The 12,879-nt window shown below is 36.0% G+C and overlaps 1 protein-coding gene across 2 annotated transcripts in view; it reads left to right on the top strand.

Moving 5' to 3' along the window:
* The window catches only part of FGD6 (FYVE, RhoGEF and PH domain containing 6), a 61,109-nt gene that overhangs the window by 23,386 nt on the left and 24,844 nt on the right, over positions 1–12,879 (top strand). For both annotated transcript variants that reach the window (XM_014060478.2, XM_087723341.1), the window contains exons 6-9: positions 4,717–4,868; positions 6,146–6,302; positions 7,084–7,171; positions 12,277–12,327. In XM_014060478.2, the coding sequence (XP_013915953.2) occupies positions 4,717–4,868; positions 6,146–6,302; positions 7,084–7,171; positions 12,277–12,327 (448 nt within the window). The remainder of the gene's footprint in view (positions 1–4,716; positions 4,869–6,145; positions 6,303–7,083; positions 7,172–12,276; positions 12,328–12,879) is intronic.

Consider the following 12,879-nt stretch of genomic DNA (forward strand, 5'->3'; position numbering starts at 1 on the left):
GTTGAGATTTTTCTTTTCCTTTGGCAATCAAAGTTCAAAGGCCAAGGCTCCTTGACAATTCAGAATTTCTTAATTTTGTAGCCTATCATCCATGAAATCCAAAATACCTCCACAAAATTTAAAGCAAAAATTCTACTTCCTATATTCCTTTATATTTTTAGGAGTAAGGCTAAAAGTGTGAAGTTGGATGCATATTTAAAGAGCTTAATCTAACTTTTTGTTTATGGAGAAAATTAGGCTTCATTATATGATCACTATTAAAACTGGTGGAATAGGAATTTATAGCTTTACATAATAGGGTATTAAAAGTTTATATTCCAAATTGATAGCTCTACACAGTTCTTTTTTAAAAAGATCTTTCCAATTTACAGATAGCACTTTGATTTTTTTAATTCTTTATCTTTCTTATTGTGTTATCCTATATATTGCTTACTATTCATTTTTAGATATATATAATTTTAGCTGCATTGAAAGCCCTGGCAAAATATTTGATTTCGCAAGAACAAATGAAAATTTAGAATTTGGGCAAATAGGCACTTGTTAAAAAGGGATTCCTTTGGGAACCACTTTGTGCTTGTTAATTTGCCTAATTCACGGGTGTCAAATTCAATTGCATCATGGGTCAGATTGTGACATATCATGACGTTTTTCCCCTTTGTGGAGCCAGGGTGGACATGGCCTGCATGTGATTTATCTGGCCTGCAGGCTGTCAGTTTGATAGGCCTGCCCTAATGGCTATTATCTCAGTAGCATAGCAAGTGTATGGGTGAGGAACATATGATAAATATGTCCGATAAATTCAGAGATTAGTTTATGTACCAAATTTAGAAAGCTCCCCAAATTCTGGATGGCATACAACATACAACAAACCTAGGCAATGGGCATGAATGCTTTAGTACAATGATATCTGCATATAATTTTAAAGAGATAATCTCCATATTAGAAATTTGTGTAATTAGGCAGTGAACATGAATGCTTTATACTTTCAAAGAAGAATACTTAAGATTTCCTTTCACGAAAAGTACTTGGATACAAACATCTTCTATTTTAATATAGTCATTATTTTTCAGTGTTGTTTCAGTGTTACAGAAATAGAGTTTACTGAGTGCTATATGCACTAAATTTAGGAGGGCTTATCAGAGCATTACAAGTAACTTTTGAAACTGTTCCAAACTCAGTCTACAAGATACAGCAGAATGTGTGTATGCTGATGAATAGCAGAAATACAGCTTCAATGTATGAATAAATTTATTTGAGGGTAGCGATAAATATTCTAATGTTAACAAAAAATGACCATCAAAAAAGGATAAATTTATTTAACACAACGGGCTGCATATTGTACTATGTAATGAATGATTTATTATGTATTTACAGTAACAGTAATATTAAAGTTGAGAGGCATTATAATTCAATATTATAGCTCTGCTCAGCATAACAATATAGAAAAATAAGCTTCTTGCGTGTTTTTTCTGTGTCATTTTGTTTGTGTGACAATGAATGTGGATTGCATATACTGAGAAGAATTTATTATTGCTTTTTATCTGTTTTTCTGAAAAGCTATTTTTCTTCTAATCTTGTATAAAACAAGATTATATATCCATTAATATTTGTATCAGTGAATCAACAGATGCTCAGATTTAATTTTTGGCATTCAGGGCGTTTCTCTCCCCCCCACACTTTTTTTTTTTTCTTAGCTGGAGCATTGGTAGAAGTATACATCAGTTATTTTCTTTGTAGGGCTAAGTTGAGAAGAGAAGTAATTATTGTGTTATTTGTATGTGAAAATCATAAACCCCCAATGATGCAAGAAATTAGTTAAATGTTGCCAGTTGGCTCCCATTGCATGAAAACACTTTATTTCCATATGGACAAAACCATCTGTTTTACCTTGGAATTTAATGTACTTTAGGCTTTAATACCAAGAGGCATCTCCATCCGTTCCCATTCCAGTTTTAGGTCATGCAATGTTAAAAGGAGGTTACAGTAAACTAAAAAAAGTGGAAAAGCCTACTAATATTCATTCTTCCAATGCACTCTTTTTAAAATTGTGCACAAGCTAATGTTTCAAACAGCTATGCATCTGTGTTTGTAATTGCTGTACCTTATTTGCATTAAAAAGCATGTGGTAATGAACACATGGAACAAATCGATTCTAATTTGATTTTTCTCATGTCTCCAACATATGGATGATGGAATTGTTTTGGGATATGGTAGCCATAATGAGAAGGAAGCAAAAGCACAAGCACTGAAATTCCATTTCATGTTGGCAGATGTGGGGGCAGATAATTCTCTATTTAGTGTGCATTTAAATGTGCAGAAGAATCAGCTGGTTTGTAGGTGATATATTTTACTAATTGTAATAGAATATTGTACAAGCAATATATACATTTTAATAATGAATATCGATTAGTGTGTAATTTAGTCAGATATACCTTTTGTAGTTTAAATTGCAGATATACCATGCAATTTAAACATAGCAGAACTAAATATTTTATAAAACATAACTCCTATCACATCTACTCTCTATGGTAATGTAGCTATTTTGCTAGGAGATCTGCATTAAAAACAATAATAGTAGGATTGATATATTGATTATGTACCATCTAGTCATTTCCAACTCCAAGTGATCATATATGTAAATAGATTTTTTCTCCATAAAAAAGCAACAGTACTAATTTTATTCATCATGTGTTTATAAGTAAGAAAAATATCAACACAATAAAACAACAATATTGTAACACATTACAGTACTAATATAACATCTATATATTCAAATTAATAGCTGTACTTTTAATAATTTAAATGATCTAATTCCAAATTTTATTCAAGTGGGAGTCAATTCTAAGTACCAAACCAGCTGGCAAAAAATTCTCAACTATGATGTGGCTGTTCTAGTATGTAGCAGAACCAATTGACCTTGGTCTGATAATTAGATCAGAAGCACAGATACAGGAATAACCGGCAAAATTTTCAAATAACTAGACATGTCTATGTGCAAGAAACAACATGTCATCATTTTACGCTATATCTTTCCCAAATTCCTATCTAGCGCAATACTTGGCAGTTAAAAAAAACTAGGAGTAAAATGTATAGAGTCCAGAATAGTACAAACAGCAGCATTTTAGACATAAAAAATGGAATGAAGCCTTGAGTAATGTACACGTATTTATTAATTAAATTTTTATGCTGCCCATCTCACTGATACAGTGACTCTGAATGGCTTATAATATAATAAAAGGTTAAAAATACCAGAAAACAATTAAAATTAAAAAATGAATAGAAGAGATTGAATAGAAAAGCTAAAATCAAAATGATGGATGGCCTGGGTAGAGATTCTCTCTACCTTATCAACCACATCCAGTGTAGCTAATCTCTGTTGGGGCTCTAGGCCAAGCAGCAGAGCCAAGTTATTAGGCTCTTCTAAAAAGCCAGGAGTGTGGGTGGACTTTATCTCTGATGGGAGAATATTTCAGAGGACAGGGGGGAGGGCACACAAAAAAGGCTGTTTTCTTGAACTTTGCCAGCCAAAGTTCTTCGGCCAATGGGATCTGAAGTAGGTCCTTTCTGCTGGAATGAGTGGGGTGGGCTAATCCAATCAATAAGGCAATTCCTCATATATCCTGGACCCATAAAGATTTAACATCTTGAATTGAAGCTGGAATCAAACTGACAGCCAGTACAGTTCGTACTATGTCTCATGTGCCATACAAGGGGCCACTAGAATTGTCCACAATTCTGTGTTTTGTACCAATTGTAGCTTCCAAATATTTTTTAAGGGTAGCCCCATGTAGAGCATGTTACAGTAATCCAATCAGGAGATGATCAGGGTATGAGTGACATAACTCTTTGTGATCCTGTTCTAGTGTTATCGAATGGAAGGAGCAGTCAGTTTTTTAAATAAATGCTCTAGGATAATAGATTACTGGCTACTGTCACAACACAGGATTAATAGGTTTTTTTTTTTAAAAAACCAGTTCTTAAACTGAATGGTCCTTGCACAACCCTAATATAGAACATCAAGAGTTATGTATGTTACAGCTACTACTTGTTTTATAAATCTTCTGAAACCTACAATCTTGGAGAGGCTAAGGTATCTCAAAATTTCGACTTGATTGATACAACCTACTTTAACTATACTTTCCTGAGAAACTCTTGGAAGAAGCAGTCCAACAGTAGAACACAACAATCAATACTATAATTCATACAGTATATTCCTTATGACATCAGACATATAAAGTCATGTTCTAATTTTATCCAAGGACATATCCATAGTGTATAATAAAACCTCTCACTAACAACTTTGTGGAAAAAAGTGTTCTATAGAAGAATTTTTGATAAATAATCCTTCTTCCCAAAATACAATTTACTGCTTTCTTTGCAGGAAACAGTGAGAGTTAAAGTGGTGCAAAATTATTTTATATATTTTCAGTATAAATTAAGATAGGAGTTAACTAAGTCAGAGAAATGGTTTACATATTTAGCCATGTATTTTCAAAGCAAACTTTCTAAAAGATTGAATCTATATTTTGTTCAGGCTTGTTTGAGCTTGTCTTCCTTTCCAAAGTCTGTTTTACCTTGGATTGCTTATCTGGTCCTAGAAAGTTGGGTAAATGGATAATCAATGTCTGTACAGAAGAAAGAAATGTAACCTGCATTGTTGTTTGGAGGCTGGTTTCTATAAGTATGTGTATATGTTTCTTACTTGCCCTGTAATAGGATTTTCGGGATTCAGTGGCACATGCGTCTAGGCAGTTTGGAAAGCCAGTAATTGAAGATAAGATTCTGAATCAGATCTTGTACTATCTACCTCAGCTATATGAGCTTAATCGGGATCTCCTGAGAGAACTAGAAGAACGCCTTTCTCATTGGTAACCTTTTCTTTCTCTCTCTCTCTCTCTCTCTCATTCTTTCTGTATCTTTTCCTTCTCATGATAAAATATCTTGATGAGTATTAGACATCCAATAAAGTTTAGGGTGGAGAATAAGGTGATTGTCCAAAGCCTATTTGGAGCCTTTTGAATTTAGGTAGCTACTTGGAATATATGTTGAAAGTAAATCCCCTTTGGTTCTGAGCTTATTACAGCGACTGGACTAAATTTTCAAACCTAAGTATGAATAACCTAGATCTGAGTCGTGACCCGTCAAAACCGCGCTCGACTAAGCCGTGCCCGATTAAACCGCATCGCTGACATCATCAACAGGGTGACAACAGCCAGCGTGGAGAAAGAAGGGCGCTTTAAATAGCGCTTTGAAAGCAAGCCGATTCAACTTAAGGTAAGGGTTAGGTTTAGGGTTAGCTTTAGGGTTAGGTTAAGGATTAGGTTTAGAGTTAGGGTTAGGTTTAGGGTTAGGTTTAGGGTTAGGTTTAGGGTTAGGTTAAGGGTTAGGGTTAGGTTTAGGGTTAGGTTAAGGGTTAGGTTAAGGGTTAGGTTTAGGGTTAGATTTAGGATTAGGTTTAGGGGGGTTAGGTTTAGGGGTTAATTTTAGGTTTAGGGTTTACAGCGTGCTTCTGTCTCCGCGGTGTTGTCGCCCTGTTGATGACGTCAGCTACGTTTAGTCGGATGCAGTTTAGTCGAGCGCGGTTTTGTGGTGGAACCGATCTGAGTGTGGCCTCTTTTGAGATTCCTTGACCTCTAGATGCAGAATATATAAGGACAGAAAGAGGTAGAAAGAGAAAATATACCCCCCTCCCCTACATAGTCCTCAACTTATAACCATTTGTTTAATGACCATGCAAAGTTACAACTTCATTGAAAAAATTACTCACCAATACCAGTACTCACAATTACAACTATCACAGCATCTCCATAGTCACCTGAGCAAAATGTGGGCACTTGGCAACTGGCATGTGTTTACAATGGCTGCAGCATCCTGGAATCATTTGATCGCCATTTGCGACCTTCCCAATCAATTTCTGACTAGGTAAAGTTGGAAAATTGTGGAAGTCAGATCTACTTAATGACTATGTGATTAACTTAACAACTGCAGTGATTCACTTAATCATGGCAAAAAGGTCATAAAACTGGATGTGACTCACTTGACAGCTGTCTTGTTTAAGCAATGAAAATTCTGGTCATAAGTCGAGAACTACCTGTACTGCATTCTTCAGCTGCAAATACTAATTATTTACTATGTTGAATTCTAGGATTGACCATCAGAGAATTGCTGATATATTTGTGAAAAAGGGGCCTTACTTAAAGATGTATTCAACTTACATAAAAGAATTTGATAGGAATATAGCCCTCCTTGATGAACATTGTAAAAAGAATCCTGGGTTTGCCTCTGTTGTTCGAGAATTTGAGGTAATTTGGTTTCCACCTCATCTACAGACTCTGGGTTTAAGGACAGTTTTATGTACTGTAAGTCCATGGTATCCAGTGCATATATCTTTTTCTCAGATGTAGGGTATAAACAAGGGTTTTGTGAAGGTTACATTGCACATATAATAAGGGGTTAACAATCAATATTTTGATATAACTGTCAAAATATTGACCTAAAAATGCTTATAAGGGCCATGATAGCCTTGGGTTCATATAATATGAACAGAAAATCCCATCACTTTGCTATTAAATGTTAGCATTAGCCAAGGCTTTTGGTAAAATCATTTTTCACTTCATATAAAATCTTTTGCCAAAATGAACATTTAAAGCACCACTCCTCCATGTATAGTTTCTTTGTGTACTTGTATGTAAATCTATGAATCTATCATTGCATAGTTGAACATGAATCTATATGAAGGCATAATGTCTCAGCTTCACTAAGAAGAAAAATAGCAATTTTCTTCAATGTTTTATAGTTGGGTATCTGCTAGAATGGATGAATTATATTCAGCTCATTTGGGAATGACCAAAGACAAAACAGTGAAGCTTTTAAAATCATAGCAAAATGACATCCTATTTATTGTTAGAGGTCATTTCTAAAGTGTAGCCAGCCCATGTTAGTCCTCTGGTGGTATAAAAATTAACATATAGACACAAGGATAGATAACTGCTTCGTCTGGCTCAAATTGACTCACTAAGTGTTAAAGTAGGTTGCTTTAAATGAAGTTAGTTGGTGTGGAAATTCTAGAATTTTATTTTTCAGATGAGTCCCCGCTGTGCTAACTTGGCACTGAAACACTATTTACTGAAGCCAGTTCAGAGGATCCCTCAATACAGGCTTCTTTTAACAGGTAAGGCTAAACTTTACAAGCTAAAACTATTTGTGTCGGTGAATGTACATAATAAAGGGATAGTAGTATTTTGTATAAGACATTTGATTCCCCCCCCCCCCAAAAAAATTAAATGTTTTAAAATATCACTTTGTTCTGTATTTTAATGAGTAAATCTTGCATGTGTAATATTTGGGTAAGCAATAATAGAAAACTATGTAACAAAAGTGGGAATTTCCAGTGTATGCTCATTCATTTGCATAAGACATTTTTGAGGTATTTTTATTCTGTAAAATACTTACTGTTATTTCCTTCAGAACCAAATTATAGGATTACAGTGTCTCAGGGACATGCAGGCAGGGGAGGCAGGGGAGGCAGGGCCTCACCACTGTCATCATGAAAAGAAAAGGAAAATGTAAAAGGAAAAAGGCTGAGGTAGTTGCTGCCGGAGTCACAGTGGATGACTCTGCTTAGTGCTTAACTGTTTAAAAAAGCCTCTAAAAAGTGCCCTCTGCAGGAGGAGGCGAGAGAACAACGTGCCTCATTTAGTCTATCTTTATGATCACGCGAGCAGAGTTAAGCAAGGGTTAAAAGCCGAAAAATTCCTTATGTAGATGAGGCACGTGGTTCTCTCGCCTCCTCCTGAAGAGGACACTTTTTTTAGAGGCTTTTTAAAAACAGTTAAGCAGAGTCATCCATTGGGGACTCTGGCAGCAGCTAACCCAGCCTGACCTCAGCAGCGCTTGCCTTTTTCCTTTTACATTTTTACATTTTCATCACGGCAGACAAGAGCAGAGTTGAAATCCTCTGTGAAACAGCTGGAAAAGGTAGGTGGGTCGGAGGGAGGGGGAGGAATTCAAAATTAATGTAATTTGTAAGTAATTTGTGTGTGTGTGTGTGTGTGTGTGTGTGTTTTATTTGTCTCTGCTGGCCCGCGGGCTGGCACTTTTTTTTATGTCGGACATAGCGGCAGGGTTTTTGGACATAGCGGCAGGGCGGCTTTTGCCTCTAGCGCCGGGGCGGCAAGGCAGCTTTGATTCTATCCAGCATTGATTCTCCATAGGTCCTCTCTGCTTTTAAAGTCTTCCGTTAGTCTAAGGAAGTTTTTCCTCTATGGCGGACACAGCTTTTGGACATCCAAAAGCCCCAGCGCTGTGTCCGCCATTAGAGGCGGGACGCGTCCCGCCTCTATGTCAGACACAGCGCCGGAGCGGCCAAAAGCCTCTTTCTTGACAGCGGCCAAAAGCCGCTTTCTTTCTTTTTGCCTCACCAGCCATAAACCTCACCGCACGTCACTACAGTTTCTGAACCATTCATGTCCCATTGATGAAGTTTTGAAGATGCTCACTTCCTCCTGTCCACCTAATAGATTACTTTAACTGCTACATAATAGCTAACATTTTTATAGGTGAAGTAACTCTTTCACTGGCTAATAGCTGTGATTAGAATTAATAACTGTGCTTTAAAATTATTTAAACCAAAAGTTCAGAGCTGATGCTTTCAATAAAAAAATGAAGCAGAATTTCCAACAGTAAATGGGATATTATTTTTGTATTCCACTGGCATGGAAAACAGAAATTTGGGGGGGGAAGGGGAAGTATTTTATTTTTAATATTTTGCCTGCATTCATTATTAATTATGGGAATGAGTTGAAACTCTCTTTTGTGATCAATGAGAGGTAATTTGTATTTAATGCTAATTTTTACAAATTATAGAAATGTTGCTTTTGTTGCCAAAGGTGCAAAGAATGGTATTTTTGATGAGTTAATGAATTCCACGCTATTCGGGTTTCCTCACTTTTTTTCTGATAGTATGTTAGTGCAAGTGGCAGATCAGGAGATATAAATGTTGGTTCTGGTCTTGTTGTTCATACGTGGTTTTTGGAAAAGTTTGAAACTGCTGGGTGAAATATGAAAGAAAGTAACTTAGCAAGTTGTCTTTCTTGACTGACAAAAGTTCTTCCATCTTATTATTTAGTTGACTATGCAATCTAAATGATAATTCTGTTAATTAGTCTCTACTTAATCATTTACATATGAACAAATAAGTGATTTATTCACTTCTTTGGATTTGTTTACCTGAATTACTAAATATGAAATATGCTTGTTGTAAGGAAATATTGCTGTTTCTATAAATCTCTGAAAACATAAAAGCTACATGTGCAGATGTACACATGTTTTTGCTTCCATTCTTTGATATGAGTAGCATATCTTATTGTGGACAATGCATAATCCTTATAACTAGTTCCTAGATAAAAAGGAAAGTCTTTGTTTGCCTGGGGCTTTAAGACAGAACCATGAAACGCTTCCAGTTACTTTAGCTCCTTTAAGTCAGTGAGACTGAATAGATTCAGCTGGATGAATTATTGGGGCCTACAATTCAGCAGCTCAGTAATCCGAGAACCATTGTTACAATCCTGAACTTTCCAGTTACTCATTCAATGAAAGAAATTAGAAAGAGATATAGTTCCTGTGGCTGAAACTATTTATAAGAGAAAATGACCCTTGGTACTTAAAAAAGAAATGTAGTATAGTAAGAATAGCCTCTCAAGCAATCCATTTGATTTGGATCACGAAATTGATACGTCTGGTTTTTTTTAAGGAAATGACCATGATATTTGGAAAAGGTGCTACCAGGTTTTGTGCCATCATAGACTAATATAGCTCTATTCCTGTAATATAGAGACTCGGTGTTTTCCTTTTTGTTACATTTTTGAGAATTAATTGCAGGTAGTTAATGAAATAGTAGTGAACTTCTGCAGTAGGCCGGAGAAAGGGAGCTTGAATCCCAGTTCCCTTTCTCCATTCCAGCACAGTTATTCCCTTCTGCACACGGAGGAGATGGGAACCAGAGGAAGGAAGCTTGGATCCTGAAGATCTAAAATTTCTTTCTCTGGTCCAATGCAGGAGTTCCCTTCCAACATGGAGGAGAACTGTCTGCCCTTCTTTGGCAGACAGCTCTTTTACTCTGTCTGCTTAACAACTTGTATGGTTGGTTAGCAACTATAACTGGGAGAGCTGAGATTGCAGTTGTTAGCAAAATGATCACATGGGCATTTCATTTAATGACCACAACAACTTAGGATCAAAATTCCAGACCCAATTTGGTTGTAAGTCAAGGACTACCAGTATAAATGTTAAGATATACTATGTCATTATATTGAAATAACATATTTTAAGAAGATTCTTACTTACATAATAAAGCGGGGAGGTCTCTTTTTAAAAATGTCCCAGATAGAGGGTCACTCTGTACTGTGGGAAAGTGTCCTTATTTGTCTCTCCGGTGCTCTTATTTAATAATAAGAATATATTTTCACTTCATCAAACACCATCTTCTTCTGCATCTTCATAGTATAGCAAATTGTAAACTGAGGCTGGAGGAAAGGATTAGGGAGCCTCTTTGTAAATCAGGCTATTGTATACAAACACTAGATAAAGTAAACTGAAAAAATAGCTGCACAATGTACCATTTACATACTGTATAATTGTTTGACTGCATCAGCTTATATTAACCCCTCTTCCTTTATATGTCCTCCAGCTAAAGAAAAACTAAATGACTTGTTCTCCTTTGCATGTGCTACTTTCTAATGTAGTGGTAGAAATGGCAGAATTTTAAATCAGTCAAGATGTGATACAACTTTGGGTGGTATTATTGCAACCATAATAATTAAGATGGTTTTAGGTTTATAGCATGTGGGCTCAAGCTAATTATGCATTAAATTAGCAAATTTCCCTTCTAATCCCCCACAAACAGATTAGATTATGTTGCAAGTTTCACCTAGTATATACTTTGGAAGCAATTCAATGGTGGGTTCTGGGCAGTATGGACCAGTACAGTCGTACCGGTAGTAGCTGGGAGCAGCGGCCACTGCACCGGTATGGTGGCTTGTTTGGCCCACCCGCTCGCGTTCCACTGCAGTTTATAATGCAATCAGCAATTGCGCATGTATGCACAACATGCGGCGCCTGCACGACCTCCACTGAGCAGCTGGGTGTCGCAGGGTAGTGGCCTGCGCATGCATACGGCCTGCGACAGAGTCCGGAACCCACCACTGGAGCAATTGTAAAATTATATATATTCTAGAGCTCCTTGTTCTATAGAAAAGGACAGCTGGTTCTAGAACAGTTCTGGCTCAGATTAATCTCTGATAGAAAAGAACTACTTTAATAGAGGAGCAAAATGTTCCTCCGGGTTTTTTCTGACTCAAAAGGATCATTTATTTCCCTTCCTTCCGTTTACTCATATCCTTATGCTCTTCCTCTTCTTTCTGTGGACTATTATTACTTACAACATCCTCTTTTTTGATACTTCTTTGCCAGAATAGCACTGTTGTGTATTCCTTAACTTTTGCATTAATTCGTTCAAATACTTGAAATAAATATTCCAAAAATGCTGTGTTTCTGTAGAATTAAAAGGTGGCTTTCCCCCCTAACATCTTTGTCATATTAAACTTGAATGTAGAAAGAAATCTTTATGTGTAAAAAAGAATTATGTTAAGGTGGATTCAGAAGATGGATTATATTATACTGTGAATTTTAAGGAAAGCTCATAGAAATAACTATTTTTTTGTGAGAGATCTGCATAGATATTAAGGCAGAAAAGGTGAAAGGAAGTTTGGGTTAGATAAAAAGTGTATCAGTTCCACTTCTTTGTCTGAGTTTTCTTGGGTGTCTTACCATTTAGATAAGACATTGCCATTTTAAGCAATGAATCTGAAATGTTCCCCCGTCTCTCCTTCTCTCTCCCTCTCTCTCCACAGATTTGAGGAATCTGATTTACTGAAATTATTTTGTAGTTAGTGCCACCATCTAGTGGCCAAGAGCAAAACTGTTAGCAAGACGTGTCACTGAACACAGTGGTAAAAGTGCAGTCAGAATTTTCAGTAATTTCTTTCTCTCTTGAAACTAAATGCTCCTGATTCCCTCATAGCAAAGAGATAAATTTTCCCCACATACAACATGCCAGTATTTTGTATCTCAATTTGTCAGAACCCTTCAATACTTAAAAATCCTTAATATTGTCTGGTTTAGCTTGTATAAAACTTTCATATTTTCGAACTTCAGGTCACTATTTTTTATTGATCCCATGGTTGATTTGATAATAACATAATTCTATTCCCCTTGCAGATTATCTAAAGAACCTTTTAGAAGATTCAGCTGACTTCAAAGATACTCAGGGTAATTATTTTGTTGAATATTAGTTATTGAAATAAAAATCTTTGCAGAATCAAGGAATGTAAAATCTTCTGAGATCAGGAATGGGTTTATTAGTATAGCTCACTGCAGTGTTTCCAAAAACAAACAAGCTTTGCTTTTAGTTGAAAAAGTTGTTCTGGTAATTGCCTAGAAATCATTCTTAAATGAATGCTAAAGCTACATAAAGTTTACCATTCTGTGATTTAATTGTAGTCAAGCAATTGAGAAGATTTACAGGTGAAACTCGAAAAATTAGAATATCGTGCAAAAGTTCATTTATTTCAGTCATGCAACTTAAAAGATGAATATATATGAGATACTCATTACATGCAAAGCAAGATAGTTCAAGCCGTGATTTGTCATAATTGTGATGATTATGGCTTATCAGCTCATGAAAACCCCAAATCCACAATCTCAGAAAATTAGAATATTGTGAAAAGGTGCAATATTCTAGGCTCAAAGTGTCCCACTCTAATCAGCTAAATAAGCCATAACACCTGCAAAGGGTTCCTGAGCCTTTAAATGGTCTCTCAG

Source organism: Thamnophis sirtalis, unplaced genomic scaffold (genome assembly GCF_051295495.1).
Source record: "Thamnophis sirtalis isolate CommonGarterSnake01/CBP01778 unplaced genomic scaffold, rThaSir2_p1.2 scaffold_9, whole genome shotgun sequence".
NCBI classification, from domain to species: domain Eukaryota; kingdom Metazoa; phylum Chordata; class Lepidosauria; order Squamata; family Natricidae; genus Thamnophis; species Thamnophis sirtalis.